General features: G+C 37.8%; 1 protein-coding gene across 6 annotated transcripts in view; it reads right to left on the minus strand.

The window, feature by feature from the left end:
* The window catches only part of LOC132118493 (ensconsin-like), a 39,837-nt gene extending 23,829 nt beyond the window's left edge, over positions 1-16,008 (minus strand). For 3 of the 6 annotated variants that reach the window (XM_059528366.1, XM_059528364.1, XM_059528362.1), the window contains exon 1: positions 6,693-7,071. In XM_059528366.1, the coding sequence (XP_059384349.1) occupies positions 6,693-6,810 (118 nt within the window). In that variant the 5' untranslated portion in view covers positions 6,811-7,071. Of the gene's footprint in view, positions 1-6,692; positions 7,073-15,913 lie in introns of those variants that run through there. The other 3 variants (XM_059528365.1, XM_059528363.1, XM_059528367.1) reach the window with 3 other exon arrangements.
* Positions 16,009-18,608: the final 2,600 nt, after the last annotated feature.

An 18,608-nucleotide genomic window follows, 5' to 3' on the forward strand; every position in this document is an offset into this window, starting at 1 on the left:
TGGTTATGTATGTAGTGACAGCAGAACAGAATAAACAAGAAGAGTATAGCATATTCAGTTGTTTAGTCAACAAATAAAGTAATGATGAACAGGGCTCAACATGAAAGCATACAGGCTTATTTTAAAAACAACCATACTAGTAATTAAGTCAAAGTCCAAGAAGTGTTGTTAGTGCACACTGACTCTTATGGAAGCCTGCTTCTACCATGAAATAAAATAAATAAATAAATGCAATTGTGACTTTTTTGTCTCAAATTGAAATGTACAGGTTCATCTCAAAATTAGAATGACGTGGAAAAGTTAATTTCTTTCAGTAATTCAACTCAAATTGTGAAACTTGTGTATTAAATAAATTCAGTGCACACAGACTGAAGTAGTTTAAGACTTTGGTTCTTTTAATTGTGATGATTTTGGCTCACATTTAGCAAAAACCCACCAATTCATCTCAACAAATTAGAATACTTCATAAGGAAGCTCAGGAAACCTTTTCAGGTGTTTTGAGTTGATTAGCTGATTTGCATGTCACCATATTCTAATTTGTTGAGATAATTTGTGGTGAATTGGTGGGTTTTCGTTAAATGTGAGCCAAAATCATCTCAAAGAACCAAAGACTTAAACTACTTCAGTCTGTGTGCACTGAATTTAATACACGCGTTTCACAATTTGAGTTTTGAACTTTTCCACAACATTCTAATTTATTGAGATGCACTTGTACATCTCAGAATTAACATAATTTTATTTAATCTGTGGTGAAAACAAGTTACCGTGGACTTTATTTCAAAGTAAACGCAAATTCATAGTGTGCTGCAGTGAGCACATACCATATATAATGTAAGTCAAGTCACCTTTATTTATATAGTGCTTTTAACAATACAGATTGTGTCAAAGCACTTTGCAATATTAATTAGGAAAATAGTGTCAATAATGCAAAACTACAATAGTAAACTATCAATTTTCAGTTTACCTCTTAACCTGCACCCCTATGCGGGTGTCCTCCCCTTGTTTGCACTTACGTTTACGAATAGATTAAATGAAATGGGACAAATTTAGTCTTGACAAACTATGTGGGTAAATTAAAATACAAACACAGGCACATATGCAGTGTGACAGCAGTAGCCCTTTTTATTTTTTACTGCTGTCGATGTTGTACATCTTGGCTCTGCTGTGAATGGTTTCCATGCCAGTGTGTGCAGTGAAGAAGAACTGCAGAGCTCCAAAGACAAAACACTGGATAAATGCTATGTAAATCAGGAGCCTGCTTTTGTTACACAAGATAATATATGGAATAAGGGAAAAGAAAGATACTTGTTAAAACTGATAGCTTGTTTACCATCTTACTAGCCAATTTACTAGCCAATTTTGTATGTGCTGAAAAATCTCATCCAAAATAACCATCCATCCAAAATAACATCTGAGATTAGGTGTAATGTGTCACACATAACATTGCAAAGAATCTGAATGGTGTCCAGTGGCCTGTAGCACAAAGCCGGTTTCAGTTTTTACACAGGCAAGTTCACATTTAGTTTGAGCAAACTCTACTTTTTTGGGCTCAAGAAGATGGGTATGTTTTGAGTGGGTTTAATCACCATGGTAACTGCTCCGGAGCCGGTTTTATTCTGGGTTAGAAATTGATATATATATGTGTGTGTAAGCTTTAATATATCCAACTTTTTAAATGAATAAACAAACGTATAAACGTATTCCATGTGATTGGCTGTTTGATGCACGTCACACTTTCAGGTGTATGCAAAGTTAATCACAAACTCTGGTTCAAAACTTGAAAGTTGACAGAGAACATTTATATCAAGCTTTGTGTGCCCAGTGAACCTGATCTAAATCAGGTTGGCTTTTTCGGGTTTTGTCAACTCAAAACTTACTCTGCAACTCTTAATTTTTCATCTTCCTTCATGCTACAGGCCACAGGAGCATCTTCCTGTTTCCCAGGTGTCAGATGATCCAACTTTAGGGGCAAAGGTCAGGGTTGAGCCTTGTGTCACTGACCTTGAGTTCACCTGTTTGTGGGAACACTGACGTATGAAATTAAATGCGCCCAATAACATGTCTTTACCCCCTACCTACGGTGCATGCTTTAATCAGGGTAAATGGAAAACATCTTCACGTGGCACAATCAGATTTACAAACACAAACCAGAATCCAACAGTACAGAACACCTTGTGTTTGATTATTGTGAGCAAGTAACATAACTCAACTAAACATTTAAACTATACTCATGGAGACTATATCATAGTTTGATTTTGAAGAGGAACTGCTTCATTTAGTGCTACAAATATAAACCTGAACGACTTCTGCTGTCCATCATTAACCTGCAAAAAGGCCTCAAAAATGGTGCTGGGGTACACAAAAAAAGCAAGAAATAATAAAATATGTAAATGCTTAAAAAAAATGAAAACATGAAAAAAAAATATTTCGCTAATAATTTAACAAAATGTATTATGTATAATTCCAACATGTTATATTACTTAAATAATATTTAGCTTTAGCACAATGACAAATCATTTACTTTTGAAAGTTTAACATCTAAAAAAAACATCTAGAATGCACATTTGTTCATAAATAAAAAAATATTTTACTGCCTTTACATTTTTACATTTTTTTTACAGTTTCCTTGCAAAGAGGATCAAAATATTTGAGGGAACTTTATTAACTGCATTAAAAAGCTTAAAAACATCTGGTCTAAGAATGCACATCACTGACAGCTCTTACCTTGAATCTCACCCATAGTTTTGGATAATACTGGAAAACCTCATGCAAACCTCTTGTCTACATCACCAAGAAAGCCATCCTTATCCAATACATCAGACACAAACTCATGCATGCATGCACAAAGTCCAAAGGATGCAACATCCATCATACGCTGAGGATTATGTGTGTGCTCATTTATGGTCAAATAAAGAGAAAAAAAATATGGAGACATGGATGAGAAAATCTGGACTTTCACCAACCCCTTCAATCAGACTGAGACTTTTCGAGAGGAGACAGTAGATCCCCCTCTTTGAGCGTGTAAATGTGAGATTAAAAATCACAATTGTGTGTGTGATTTCTGTGTGTCCAGTACAGACCAAATACAAGATTAAAGAGAGAGAGAGAGAGAGAGAGATCAGCGATTAGAGTGCAATTCTCAACATGGCACCAGGATACGTGTGTGTGTGTGTGTGTGTGTGTGTGTGTGTGTGTGTGTATTGGGGTGGGAAGGCTCAGAGATCTGAGAAGCTTAGCAGCAGCTAATGTTAGGCTTACAGAGAGCAGAAGAGAGAGCAGAGGAGCCTTACCCTCACCAACCAGTACAAATACAAATCAAACAGGACCTAATTTAACCCATTGTACTATTCCAGGGTGTGTTAGACAACATCTACAGGATTTTACACCACCTAACAACATTCAGAATAATGATTCATCAAAACGATGTGAAATGATAGAAACAAGTACCGGTATGCGAGTCAATTTGAGTTTGAATTTCCACATGGGGTTCAATAAAGTAGACATATTGTTTCTTTAACTTAACACCTTTTCCTTTGAATGCAGTTTTTCTCTCAGCATGTGATCCAATAAGCAGCTTGGACACATCTAGTGCACTGTCTAGATTTACTGCCCTTCCTCCACCGCAAAACAATGGGGTGCTAGTTTATCCAATGAGCACTTTGGGAAATGTACAAGAAATAAACCACAGCATAGCAACACAGTATCAGAGTACAGACCAAGGTTACTTTCACATTCAGTTTTTGGGGTTGACAACTGCATTTACTAAAAGGCGTGACTGTTGAAATATCCTGTTCGTACAACAGCTAAATAAAGATCTGCTCAAATACTGAAGGACCTATTCAATTAGGACTAGGTAAAAAAAAAAAAAAAAAAAAGAGCAAGATGAAAAATACAGATTCTCATGTCTGAAAAATAATATTGATGCTTAATTCCAAAGAATCGATTATTCTTGCCTCTATTCTGTAAAGGAACGGAACATTGTAGCAAGCCTCCCATCCAATAAATCACAATAAACTTGTGCTTTATGTTATGTTTGTTATCAAACACAGTCTCAGATTTCAAATTCTATTTGAAAAATTCTATTATATTCTGAATAGAATAGAATAGAATGAATTATATTCTTGATCAAATTCTATTTGATTTCAAAGTTTATTTTATTAAAATTTTCAAACCATCCAATCACCATTTTGGCAATGTTTAACGTTGAGTGACAGATCACTGTAGTGAAACACACTTGAACTGATCGTCTCATCGGCATTAATACCAGTTACAGCATGAAAAAAACATTCAAAGGTTTGTTAAAAGAAAGAGAACAATGGTACTGTATATCTGTATAATGTCTCATATAATCACTGAATCAGTGGTTTAACGACTGATGCACCATCTAAACAAAGTCATTATAACAGCTTGTAAACAATGACACAATTACCTCAGTGACATCAAACTAAGGTGACCAGACGTGCCACTTCCTAGGGACACGTTTGGCACTGGATTTCTAAATTGCCTAAAATAACCAGGTGTTAGTTGCTTGTGACTGGATCTAAAATCTCTAAAATGGCACACAGCCCATTTCTGAGTTACCAAAACCCCACAAAAAAATCTGAACGTAGCCTGAGAGTGTATGTGTGTAATGCCTCTAGCATTAGCTCCAGTGAGGCAGCAGTGTTTTGAGTTCAGAGGGATTTTTGTCCCAACTGAGTATATTGTGACCCAAATCCGAGCATGTGAAAAGCCAAACAGGAGTCAGACCTCATAGACTGAAGCATATTTGCTTTATGTTTCAACGTTAGGTGATTTAGGCTAAATGTAATCAGAAAGCTTACATAGAAGTGATTCCTCATAGAAAGAGATGTCATTTTAGATCTAGAAATGAAAATACTGAATGTGAGCATTAACCTACATTCCTAATTCAAATGTAAAGCCTTTAGCCTCAGTCCAAACAGTCCCATCCAGCTCTATGTGGATCCTTCCAATCAGTTTACAGAGCTGTGCTGCGGTTTACATTCCACTTCCTGGTGGTCATGTGACCCACCCACAGCCCATGCCATCCTGTCCAACTTGTCAGTCATCTGCCATTGCTGTAGTGACAATGGGTGGGGCAAAACCGTCACTCCCAACCAGTAAAGAGAGCAACAATCTTTTCCTGCTCAGTAGAAGGGGTGCTAAAATTGACACTCAAGACTGATAAATTTGTTTATCTCCACTAAAGGTGTAATAGATATGATGCTAAAGCTCACTCTACACTCAATGACATCATCTCAGTCTGTATTCACAAAAATGCCATTAATACTCATTTAGACAAACAAATACTAGCAGAAATCAGCTCACGAGGATACTCAAAACAAAATAACTGAAACAACCTGATTAGCCAGTAAAATGAACTAATTACTTACAATTATCTAACTTAACATTTAAAAACATATTTTTGTATTTTAGGTCATAGTCAAGGATGAGAAGTCCAGAACTAACAGAGCCTTAAACCTTGTAAGCTGCCTAACTAGAATGCGCTTTTAAGCATCATACCTATGATGCTCAAAATTGCTGTTTTTTTAAGTTTTAAGACTCAGCCATAGACAAACAAATGTCAGTACATACATACTAGGGGTGGGCGCTATACCAGTATGAAAGTGACTACTTGTATTGTGTTGTTCCAAGAATTTTAACATACATGAAGATAAAGACAAAAATTTTATTTTTTGTCCTCTGTGTGAAAGGGGTTACTACACAGGCATTAGTAATCAAACACATTAGACTTTAAAACACATTAGACACATTAAAAACTGGCCGACTCAAATACACAATATTTAATTTAATTTAATTTAATTTAATTTAATTTAATTTAATTTAATTTAATTTAATTTAATTTAATTTAATTTAATTTAATTTAATTTAATTTAATTTAATTCATACAGGCCTACCTCTTGTTGCACGTTTGCACTTTTTGAGAAAAACAATGGCAAAAAAAAAATACTTTTCAGGTCTTTGTCCTATTCCTCACTTTTTTCTAATTATATAAAATTTAATATGTTTACCTGTAATTTTTATTTTCATATTGCAATATAATATCAATATTGCCTGGACAATGTAAAATATTGTGATATGAATGTTAGCTCATATCGTCCACCCCTACAGACACAAACCTAAAAGAAACTCAATCTGAAGCTGTTGGCAAAGGAGTATTAAGGCCACACTTTCCTTAACACACATTTAGAATGAATCAGGGCTCTAAAAAGAGGTTGTCCTGAATTCTCACCAAGACATATTGGATTGCTTGTATTTTGGTTTCCCTGAAGTCTCAAATTTGAATGATATTTGAGGAAAATGTGTTTCTTTAAAATGTAACCCTTTTTTGCAGTTTCACATACTGACAAATACATCTAAAATATATATTCAGTGTAATCTGTCAAAATAATGTTATATTTATATAATTGTGTATATACAAACAAACTACATAATATTCTATATTACATATATAAAAACAGTAACGTCTGCATGCACATCATTAACCCTGCACTGCTATGACATCATCTGGATGGCACATACCAGTTCTGAAACACTTTTGCAAAATAGAAAACAAACAGACACATTGATCACTTAATAGGCCACGTTTTAGCTTGGCACCCCTGAGAGCAAAACCCCAGAGTGTTTTATTTCAACCTTTTTAATCTTTCCTATCCTGACCTCCCACGTACCTCCTCCTTTCCTTCGTCTCTTGCGACTCCGCTGTCCCTCCTCTTCCTCAGCGATGGTGGAGAGAGATGGGATAGCTGACCTGCAGGTCCCCCTCCTCAACCTGAGGGGGGCCGGCATCCTCCCCTCTTCTCCTGTGCCTCTCTCTCTCAGTACCCAGCGCTGCTAACAGCTAGCATCCCACACATCTCCTCTGAATGATCTCAGATGATACAGCACACAGTAGGAAGAGTAACTGACACATTAAGAGCTGGAAAACGCGGCAGGACAGATTGAAAGGAAAGAGAGATGAATCAAAACACCTTCCAGTCCAGCCTGTCTTACTGACGTTCCTGTAATCCACAGAAGCGGCTGGCTCTCTTCTTCCTTAAGCCTGAGAGACACGGCTGCTCTAGTTGCTGATGCTGCCACTGTCTCTATCCAGGTCTGTCTTACGCTTTCTCTCTCTCTCTCTCTCTCTCTCTCTCTCTCTCTCTCTCAGGCCCTTATAGAGAAAGTACTACAGACTGTTAAATGCACTGAAACACTGCCTCACAGTCACACACTTCTCTGTTTCCTACTGAAATATTTAGTATGAAGACCAGCAAGGTGAGTCAGCAGATTAACAGACACCACAGTTACAGGACTGCAGGTCCCTGTACACCAACGACTGCACCTCTAAAGACCCCTCTGTCAAGCTCCTGAAGTCTGCAGACGACACTACAGTCATCGGCCTCATCCAGGACGGTGATGAGTCTGCTTACAGACAAGAGGTTGAGCAGCTGGCTGTTTGGTGCAGTCTTAACAACCTGGAGCTGAACATGCTCAAAACAGTGGAGATGATTGTGGACTTTAGGAGAAACCCCCCTGCACTTTCCCCACTCACCATCATGAACAGCACTGTGACTGCAGTGGAGTCATTCAGATTCCTGGGAACCACCATCTCTCAGGACCTGAAGTGGGACAATCACATTAGCCGTGTTTCCACTGGCGAGCTTAAACCGGGCATGCTAGTGCGTGCCAGGGCCAGTTGCGTTTCCACTGTCACTTCCGGGGCTTGATCATGCCTCGCCGGGGCTTCCTCGGGGCCAACGGCCAGGTTTTTTTGGCCCGACGAAAACCTTGGGCCAAAGCGGGCCAGCTGGGGCTAGAGGAGGGGTTCTGAACAAAGGCGGGGTTTCTCCGCGTCTGGAGAGCTCATCGCTGCAGATCATTTCAGTGAGATAACAGCTTTAACACCGGTATTAAAGACTTTTTAAAATAAGTTGAGCTCAAAACTCACTCTTAGTTAGCAGCAAGTGTTTGAAATAACTTGATCCGATGTGGATTATAATCAGTAAACAAGGCAGAAATATTTATAAGCGATGTAAAAGACTATGCACGCTAAACATTAACATTACCATAGTAAACATGGTAAATATGACCGCTTGGATAAATCAGACGTCAGCTTCTTATTCTCTATCACAATTGTGTATTTATTAAGTAACATTTTATCTGTCGTCTCGTTTCGTGAGTTTAGCTCCACGTTGCATATCATCAAAATATAATAATGATTTTTGTTCTGGAGCTTTTATAAAAATAGAGAGCGTCTGCGCTGGGGATCATTTCAGAAAGATAACATGCTTTAACACCAGCATTAAAAACTTTTTTCAAATAAGTCAAGCTCAAAACTCACTTTCAGTCAGCAGCGAGTGTTTGAAATAACGCGATCCGATGTGGATTATAATCACGTAAGCAAGGCAGAAATATTTATAAGCGATGTAAAAGACTGTGCATGCTAAACATGTTACCATAGTAAACATGGTAAATATGACCGCTTGAAGAAATCAGACGTCAGCTTCTTATTCTCTTTCACAATCGTGTATTTATATAGTAACTTATATTATCTTCTACAAGCCTCGTCTCGAGAGTTTAGCTCACGTTGCCTATCATAAAAAAAATATAATAATGTTTTTTGTTCGGGAGCTTTTATAAAAATAGAGATATTATCATTCATTCTAAATGTGACGTATAGGCTACTGTGGCTACAAATAAACAGAAACAGACTCAACTGAATAAGCAGGCTATTTTCATAAGCGTTAAAAATAAATAAATAAAATAGAAATAAGTGTATTTATGTGTGATTAATTTTGAGTCCTGATAAATTAAATCAATATGATCAATGTATCACTTATTCTATTGTTAAAACATCGATGCTTTTGAATTTGAATATTTAAAGCATGCAAACAAACGGCAGCTTTTATCATGTTCGTTTTGTGATTGCGCATGTTCCAGTGACTTCTTAGTTTTCAAATAACTTCTCTTTGTTGGTGAAATGATGAGGTTGCATGACGTTGTTCTGAGAGGCGTGTAAAGGGCATGTTTTAGTGACGTGCAGCGAAGCTTCAGGCCCTGACTGTGGAAACCCTGCGCTATTCTGGCCTCGGTGCTACTGGCCCGAGGCTATGAGCCTCGCCCGGCCCGCTTTAAGCCCTGGCTCGCACTGGCCCGACAGTGGAAATGCGGCTATTGACTCCATTGTGAAAAAGGCCCAACAAAGGTTGTACTTCCTTCGCCAGCTAAGGAAGTTAAACCTGCCACAGGAGCTGCTGAAACAGTTCTACTCAGCCATCATTGAGTCTGTACTGTGTACTTCAATAACTGTCTGGTTTGGTTCAGCAACAAAATCAGACATCAGAAGACTACAGAGAACTGTTCGGACTGCTGAAAGGATTATTGGTGCTCCCCTGCCCACCCTTCAAGAACTCTATACATCCAGAGTGAGGAAAAGGGCTCAGAAAATCACTCTGGACCCCTCACATCCAAGTTACCCCATCTTTGAACTTTTGCCATCTGGCCGGCGCCTCAGAGCCGCAAATACCAGAACAGTCAGGCACAAGAACAGTTTCTTCCTCCAGGCAATCTACCTCATGAGCAGTTAAATGTTCCCCACTTATGCTTATGCAATAAAAATGTGCAATATCCTTATATTTATTTGTTACCCCTCTATCCTAGTACATCCCTGCACAATTGTTTATAAACTTATTTATTTGCCAAATTTTTTTTTTTTTGGTCTGTGTGTTGTTGTCTCTGTGTACTGGAAGCTTATGTCACTAAAACAAATTCCTTGCATACTTGGCAATAAAGCTCTTTCTGATTCTGATTCTTTCTGAATAGTAGAGCTGAAACAACGAATCGATTTAATCGATAAAAATCGATTATTAAAATAGTTGTCAACTAATTTAGTCATCGATTCGTTGCTAAATAACTTTTATTTGCCGTAAGCGGCTCATTTCGTGCATATTTCAAATCTGCGGTGACCAAAGTGTGGCAGTAATGAGCCATCGGAGGTTTTACTCAGCCAGTACAGACGGAGAAGTAGCGAATAGCCAATAGCTGGCCTCGTTTTATGTCACGTGCTTCCCGAACAGCGTCTCTGCAGCATTTAGCGGGATGTGGGAAACTGGGAGTACTTTACTTTGAGCCTTCAAAAAAGAAGAGTAACCTGTAAACTCTGCACTACTGAACTGTTTAAGGGGACGTTCACATATCGCGTCTTTTGCGCGCTCAAGTTCATTATTTCCAACACCGCACTGCATCGAGTTAAAAACATCTCAACTTTTCAGAATGCTGCAAGCGCATCGCGGGTCATGTGACAAGAACTAACCAATCAGCTTCATCCTTTCCCGTAACAACGTTAAAAGCTCAGTCAAGATGAAAGGAACAGCTGATCATAGTTGTATATGGATTTCCATTTTGAAATAAATTTAGTAGCAGAGCTACTGCAAGTGATTTTTTGAGCTGCAAATCCATTTATCCTTTGCTGAAATTTCCGCGTCTTCAAGGAGAGAGCACGTCATGGTTGCTTATCAAAGGCAGACGCCTCAGGGGCGCAACTGCACGAGCGCTTTGGAAAGAAGGAGAAAGCGCCACGCGTTTTTAGGCACGATATGTGAACGGCCCCTAAGACTTTTATTTGTGCAGATTCTCCAGTACAATGTTGTTTGCAAATGTTTAGTCGTAAAAGCTGATAACATTGCTTTTTAACAGTTAACATTTAAAGCTTTACAAACATGTTCTGTGATCAGTTTGTCGTTTACCAGTTCAAAATTCAGTCGTGCAGCCTTATTATGACTGAATGAGAGAGGTAAATATTTAAAGATATTTGAAATGCACTTTTTTTCTAAGTATTCACTGCTCTTTTTCACACAGCAGGTTTTTTGTGTGTGACTGTCCAATTTTTTTTTCTGGACAACCTTCTGATGGATTTTACTTTAAATTGTGAGTTCCATTCAGGTTTCATGTCACTGGCACTTTATTCGAAGGATTGTTTAAAATTTCACAGCAAAAGCTGTAAAGCTGTTTCCCAGTAAATAATAAAATACAATGCACTGCAATTTTATTCTGTTTTATCCTTATTCTTCGTGAAAATATGTTCTGAAAGATTCCTTAATAAGCTTTGTTCGGGATGTTAAACTACTTTAGGAGCTCTAAGGACTGCTATGGTGAAAACATTATTTGAAATCTTGTGAAATTTGCTAGAGTATGGGTCAGTGTTCTGATTGCAGAAGAGTTCGACAAAGGATTACTAACACAATAAAACAACTCCAGGTATATTTTTGATTAGGATATGACAGTGCAAAATGGTTAAAATATCTTAAAAATCTATGCTGAAGGATAAAGACCATTTATTAATAATTTACTTGGGGAAAAAATGGAAAAAACTAAAATATAAGTGCACAAACCGATTAATCGATTAATCGTAAAAATCGACAGATTAATCGATTATAAAAATAATCGTTAGTTGCAGCCCTACTGAATAGTAGGATAAAGTTGACTGGAAAAGGATTAATTAAAGCCTATCCAATGTAAAGAGCACTTATTCTCTCTGCTAAAGGTGCAGTCACATTAACACATTTTTTGCAGATTTAAAAAAAAAAACTGACCAAAAACTCGATTGGCTGTGAGATCTGCAAGAAAAAAAATTCCACGTTGTGCAGATTCCTATGAAATGACTGGATTTCACATGTGAAAATTCACCAACCAATGCAATGCTATATGTGATAGCACATGAAGACAGTCATCCCACATTTTAAATCTGTTTAAACACTCACTGTGGCTGCAATGTGCACAAAACTCAAATACACAGGCTATAGGGATGGGTCGGGGCGATCGCCTAGCCATTCAGCAGCGCTCGAACATCAAAAGAGCTGAAACTGAATGTGATGAGTCAAAAGAATTGGGTACAACATCTTTCCATTGTGTTGTATTTGCTGGCGGTGTGCAAAAACAAACAGCCTGATTCAAAGTTTATGTTTGGAATCGGTGCAATGAGATACTGAATCCATCAGAGCAATTATCACCTGTGTCCCACCCTTTACTGTCAGCGGATAAGAGTGAGTGTGTGTGTTTATGAATGAGAAGCAGCTGATAGTTAGTTTACAGCCAACGGGTGAATGGCACGTGAAGATCAACATATGACATACTGCGAACTGAAAAGCATTGTATACGACTCACAAACACAGAACAGATGCAGTAATGAAAACTGTAATTTGATCCCATTTAACATGCAATGCACAGTCGACTAAAACCACTAAATGATTGCAACTGCAAATCCTCCTTTTCCTCAACTACTCAAAACTCAGTGTAAGACTAAATCTAAAACATGGTCTCTTAAACATATAAGAGACTATTAACATACACTGTCTGTTAGGGCTGGGCGATTTTATCGATTCTGCGATATAAATCGTTATTTTTTTTCCAAAGAAAGTATAGATTTTTTAGCCACTAGTATCGATACATACGTCCCCTTCAAATCCCCCGTGTTTACCCCCATTCGCGTTGCAGGAAAAGCGATTTGGTCAGCCAGCCGCTAGTGCTACTGTAGAGCAAGTTACCCTTACTAACTTTACACAGATGCAGACGTCTACCTCTTCCTGTTTACCAAGTCAGAGCAAGGATATTCAGAGAATGGCGGCGAATATAAATCCGGCACCCACCTGCTTAAAAGCAGATTTTGGAAGCACTTTGGTTTTAAAAATAAAGAAGGAAAGCAACGACTTGGATAAAAGTGTCGCGGTTTGTAAGCTATATGGCACTAACGTTAAATATTCCGGCAATAATACAAAAATGGTGTGCACATCCCAAACATCCAAATAGGATGCAGGTGCAAGAAAACTGAATAATATAATCAAATAAAGAAGTGAAGTCTGCACACTGAAAACTACTGCTCCAGAGGAATTTAATCAAGCAACATTTTGACCTTCAGGTCTTCATCAGGCTGTGCTTGATTAAATTCCTCTGGAGCAGTAGTTTTCAGTGTGCAGACTTCACTACTTTATTTAAATATTCCGGCAATACCACAAATTTACGAGCGCACCTAAGACGTCACCACCTGGACAAGTTTATGCTTACGGAGGACCCAAAGCAGCAGCGGCCGCGTGACCCAAAACAAACTACGCTGGACATCGATGGCAGTTGTTCCCACAAGTTTCCATCTGCTTCACCAAGGTCGCAGAAAATTACAGAGTCCATTGCCTACTTTATTTGTCAGGATTTGAGAACGTATTCAGTGGTGGAAAACCCCAGCTTTAGGCGCATGGTGAACGCGATGGAGCGCCGCTATCCTATTCCAACCCGCGAACACCTCACCAAGGTTTGCATTCCCGGGCTGTACACTCAGACAAGGGCACACGTTAAAGCCTCCCAGCCAATTATTGTCTGGCTGCCATGTTTTATTTTTTTCTGCTGGCTACCTCACATACGTTTAGGCTTACAGGCCTTAAAATACTCAGCTAAGTTTTAAGTTAAATGTTCTTAGTGACTTGAATTATTTGATGTTTAGAAGAAGCCATGGTACTACTATGTTTACTTACCTGGTGGCTAGACTGGCGACCTCGTGTTCAGTGTCAAGCTAAAAAGCTGTCAAAGAAACTGTTCAGAACAGGCCACTTGCACTTTAACTCTCCATTGTTCTCCATCTGCACTTTATTTACTTTTCAAAGGCTTGTAAGTTACAGTTTGCACTGTTTCAATAAATGGAACTAATTTTCTCAACACATCTTTAATTAATTTTGTCCAACATTTATTTTGCAAGTCAATTAATTAAATCCAAGTAAATGAAACACTCACAAGATGTCACCAAAATCACTCTGTCCCCCTTTATCAGAAAATGATGTAAGCGTATCGAATTATATAGAATCTGAATATCGTGTATCGTATTGTGAGATTAGTCTATCGCTACAGCCCTACTGTCTGTAGTCTGTAGCATGAACAAGCCAATACCTGATAATCGTATGTGCACTAAATCCATAAAACTGCATAAGCAAACATTGTAATGATAACCATCTGTCTTTATTGGTAAACATTAAACAGACTATTCAAATGCTAAAAGTCAGGTTAGCAGCTTGTTTAAAAATCATCCCCGGTTGACTATATGAATTTCATGCTTTTAAGAACGTGATATATGTTAACACTAAAAATGCATTTAGTCATTTTTCTTCTTTTTTTTTTTACATTGTTTATTGCTGAAAGCATATAAACACAAAAATCTGCATTTAGCACTCATAACTGGAGAGGTTGGATTCATTTAGATAACTCATTCAAATACACAAGAAAAGGGGATTAGCACAGCTACAATGAAGCCGTCATCAGGGCTTCTCATAAAATAGCTTCAGGCAAATACAAAAACAATTGCTTTTTTTCCCATTCCATTATGCTCGATCACACAATATTTACAAGACATTTATTAAAAACATGTGAAAAATATAACTTTGTAGTATGCATGGTTCATAACGCCATGTTTATTAAATAATTTGCCACCCAAAAATAAAATTTGCAGAAAATGTGCTCATTTTCAGGGCTTTCAAGATGTTAAATAGTTTGTTTCTCCACAGTAACAGATTTGGAGAAATGTAGCATTACATCTCTTTGCTCACAAATAGATCCTCTGCAGTGAATGGGTGCCATCAGAATGAGAGTCCGAACAGCTAATAAAAAACATCACAATAATCCAAATCCACATAACTCCAGGCCATTAGTTAACATCTTGTGAAACGAAAAGCAGTGTGTTTGTAATAAAAACAAGTTTACCAATATGATGTTAACTTTGCATCATTAATTCTGGCCATAAGATGCAATATTATAGACAGAGGACTTGTATTTTAGCCGGAAGTTATGATTTGAAGTTCAAATTAAAGCTTGTAACTTCACAAGATGTATAATTTTTATGGAATATTGTGATGTTTTAATCAGTTGTCATTCTGACGTCACCCATTCACTGCACTGAATGAGCACTGTTCTGATGAAGAAATAATCTCGGATTGCCTGAGTGTGGGTAAAGTTTCATCAAAAAAGATTTTTGGGTAAACTATTCCTTTAATGCTTATACTAATCAGCAAAGAAAATATGTTTTGAGCTGATGCTGATAATAATCAATCATCTTCAAATTTATAACCGTGATCAATATTTATTTGTATATCAATACATAGTAAAAACACACACTATCATGATCATCCACCTATTCTCCATCTATATGTCTTATTTTTCTCAGTTCATAACAGAAGAGACACAGGAATCTGATCTTTGCCCCTCCAGGCCCAAGACAGACAGTAACCTTACACTTGAATCAATAACACTGTTGTTGCTTTTGCCTACAATCCACAGACCAAGCTATTGGTAGATTTTGTAACCACAAAGGCTAAGTAATTTATCTGCTTATTGTCAAAATAGACTTATTTAAGAATGACTTTGGACCAGTGGACTAAACCAATGCACTGCAGAAAGTGCAAAGACTGCACTATACTTTTTAAAGAGCTAGTTTCGCGATATTTACATGACTGCACAAATAAAACAACAGTCCGAGTAAAATACGACAGATATAAAACTTTATATCTAACATTACGTTAGATGTGATCACGCAGAACACGCGCGCGTGCATGTAACAGGTGCTCTACTCAAAACGGCTTCAACTGCATTTAAACGAGTATAAATTAAACAGCACCAAAACTCAAAACATAAACCAATCATTTTCTACGTAATAACTGATGTAAACACCCGCTGGCAGTGCTCTGGTTCAGCGTTTAGCCTGATTTACTGATTTAACCCCTTTCCTCTGACCGGCTCGCGCTGCTTCTGAGGTAAAAGTGTTTTATTTCGGGACAAGTATAACCAACCAGCTTTAAAAACAGACAAGGGTTTGGTACACTCGTCTGGAATCGGGACAGTACTTTCAGACAAACGTTACGTTAAATAAATAAACTCTCACCTTGGCTTGAGCTCTGACAGGCGTCCCTTCCATCCCGCTCCGCCATTTCACCGACGTCACATGAGAGGATTAGAGCGCGCGCTAGTACAAAAGTGTTACGCGCTTCTAGCGGACAGGTGCAGAATAACAGTAATGTCCAATAATGTCCAGTTTCAATGATTATTGTTAACTACATTATTAGTTTTAAGTATTTAATATATCTGTGTAATTGCAACTGTATGTTTATATAGGCCTAATATTGTATATTAACGAAAAAAAAAATCGTTTTTTATATATTTTTTATAAATGTTAATGTTAAATGTTAATGTTTTTGATTATTTATATAATTTTGTATTTTATTAAGTATTTGTAAATTATTATTTAAATTAATTTTGTATAAAAATATGCATGAATTATATTTTAATTATATTCATATTTTAACATTTTAATAACATATTTTAATAATTAATAATACACTTAATATCTTAAAGACAAATTTGTCTTTGAGTGTTAGCATGCACTCTTACATCACTGTGTTGCCATCTAGAGGTTATGTATTTTCATGTTATGTTTATCCATGTCCCCCTCACTGTAAAGCTAGCCTTTTTAAGTAGTCTACACACTACTGTTTTACCTATACTTTATATGATCTTTTTTTTTTTTTTAGGTGTTTGTTTTCCTTGTAATATCATGACATATCCAGAGGATGGCAGCAGTTTACAGTACACTTCCACAACTTCAAAATATGAAGCCTATACACCATCTGGACCTCCATGAACTCAACATGAAAATTACACATATAAGAATGTATCATATTTATTATATACGAATATAAACTTTCATTGTGCACCATCATGTGATATGTGTGTGTGTGTGTACCAGGAGAGAGTGACTTATGAGGACATAACCCATGTCCCCATTTTTCAAAACACTTATAAATCATACAGAATTAGTTTTTTTTGAGAAAGTAAAAATGCACAAAGTTTCCTGTGAGGGTTAGGGTTAGGTGTAGTGTTGATGTAGGGCCATAGAATATACAGTATAAAAACCATTACGCCTATGGGATGAACCCACTTTTCAAAATAACAAACGTGTGTGTGTGTGTGTGTGTGTGTGTGTGTGTGTGTGTGTGTGTGTGAGAGAGTGTGTGTCTGTGTGAGTGTGTGTGACTTGTGTGTTAAGCCAGTTGTTATTTTTTGGAAGTGACATCATTTGATACCCCTGTCTTTTACAAACAAACAAATGGATAAAGTATCAGAAAAAATACTTCTGAGAATTGATTGGTTCAGCTTAACATAGAATGTACAAAAACAGAACAATAAGCCATGTATTTTTTGATTGGATGGTTTAATATTGAATATCCCCTGATAACCTCTAATCCACATACACGCACCCCATGCTTCTCCCTCACCCTGGCTGCTGACATACGTCATGCTTCCCACATGGTTATTAAGAAGCATTATAAAGTAGATAAATGGGAACATGAAGGTACTACATCTCTCTCCCTCAGCCTCTCTTGTTCTCTTTCTAGAGCAGTACTGGTGTTTTGGGACTGGGCCATCTCATTAGTGGGAGTTTCATTACGTTATATAAGCCATGAACACTTTCTCTCCTCATTCTCCTCTATCACACTGAAGCGCTGACCTCAGCTCCCCTCTAACATACAAGCACACATCTGTATCGACATAACACACCTAACACAGACAAGTCTTTGTCAGCTGAAGTGAAATATACATTTGATTTGTAAACCGGGACAAGTTTATCTGGAAGATCATGTGGGTGTCACACGATTTACCTGTTTTCCTTTGTTTATACGTGTTTATACTCCACCTGCATGCGTATTGTATTCTATGTATTGTGCCATATCATATTTTGATAGAGAGAGAAAGAGAGAGAGAGAGAAGGAAGATACAAAAATCCTGGATACTGAGAGAACAGCGACTATGCAAACACTGTGACTTAAATCAAATAGAGGATGAGGAACACTTTCTTCTTGTCTGCCCAAAATACACCACTACAAAACAAATATTCTTTCCACAATTTGAAGTATTGAATTGTTAATTTTTTTCTCTGGATGACTCAGTGAAACTACGCTATATACTCTGAGAGGATGAGATGGCAGTCAAACTAGCTGCAAAATAAGTATACACCATACACACCATAAAATGGCTAATTCATGTGCTTTATCTGACATTGTTCATTGTATAAATATTGTAATTTATTGACAGTCAACGAGACAGACAGACAGACAGACAGATGGATGGATGGATGGATTGATGGACGGAGAGAGAGACAGACAGACAGACAGACGACTAGATACAGACGGAGTGAGTGACAGATAGACAGACGGACTGATGGATGGATGGATGGAGAGAGAGACAGACAGACAGACGGATGGACAAACGGACGGACGGACGGACGGATGGATAGATGGAAAGAGAGACAGACGGACGGAGACAGAGACAGACAGACAGACAGACAGACAGACGGACAGACGGACGGATGGACGGAGAGAGAGAGAAAGAGACAGACAGACAGACAGACAGACGGACGGACGGAGAGACAGACAGACAGACGGACGGAGAGACAGACAGACAGACAGACAGACAGACAGACAGACAGACGGATGGAGGAACGAACGAACGGATGGAGAGAGAGACAGACGTATAGATGGACGGATGGAGAGAGAGACAGACGGACAGACAGACGGATAGAT

The sequence above is a fragment of the Carassius carassius genome, chromosome 37, assembly GCF_963082965.1.
Source record: "Carassius carassius chromosome 37, fCarCar2.1, whole genome shotgun sequence".
NCBI classification, from domain to species: domain Eukaryota; kingdom Metazoa; phylum Chordata; class Actinopteri; order Cypriniformes; family Cyprinidae; genus Carassius; species Carassius carassius.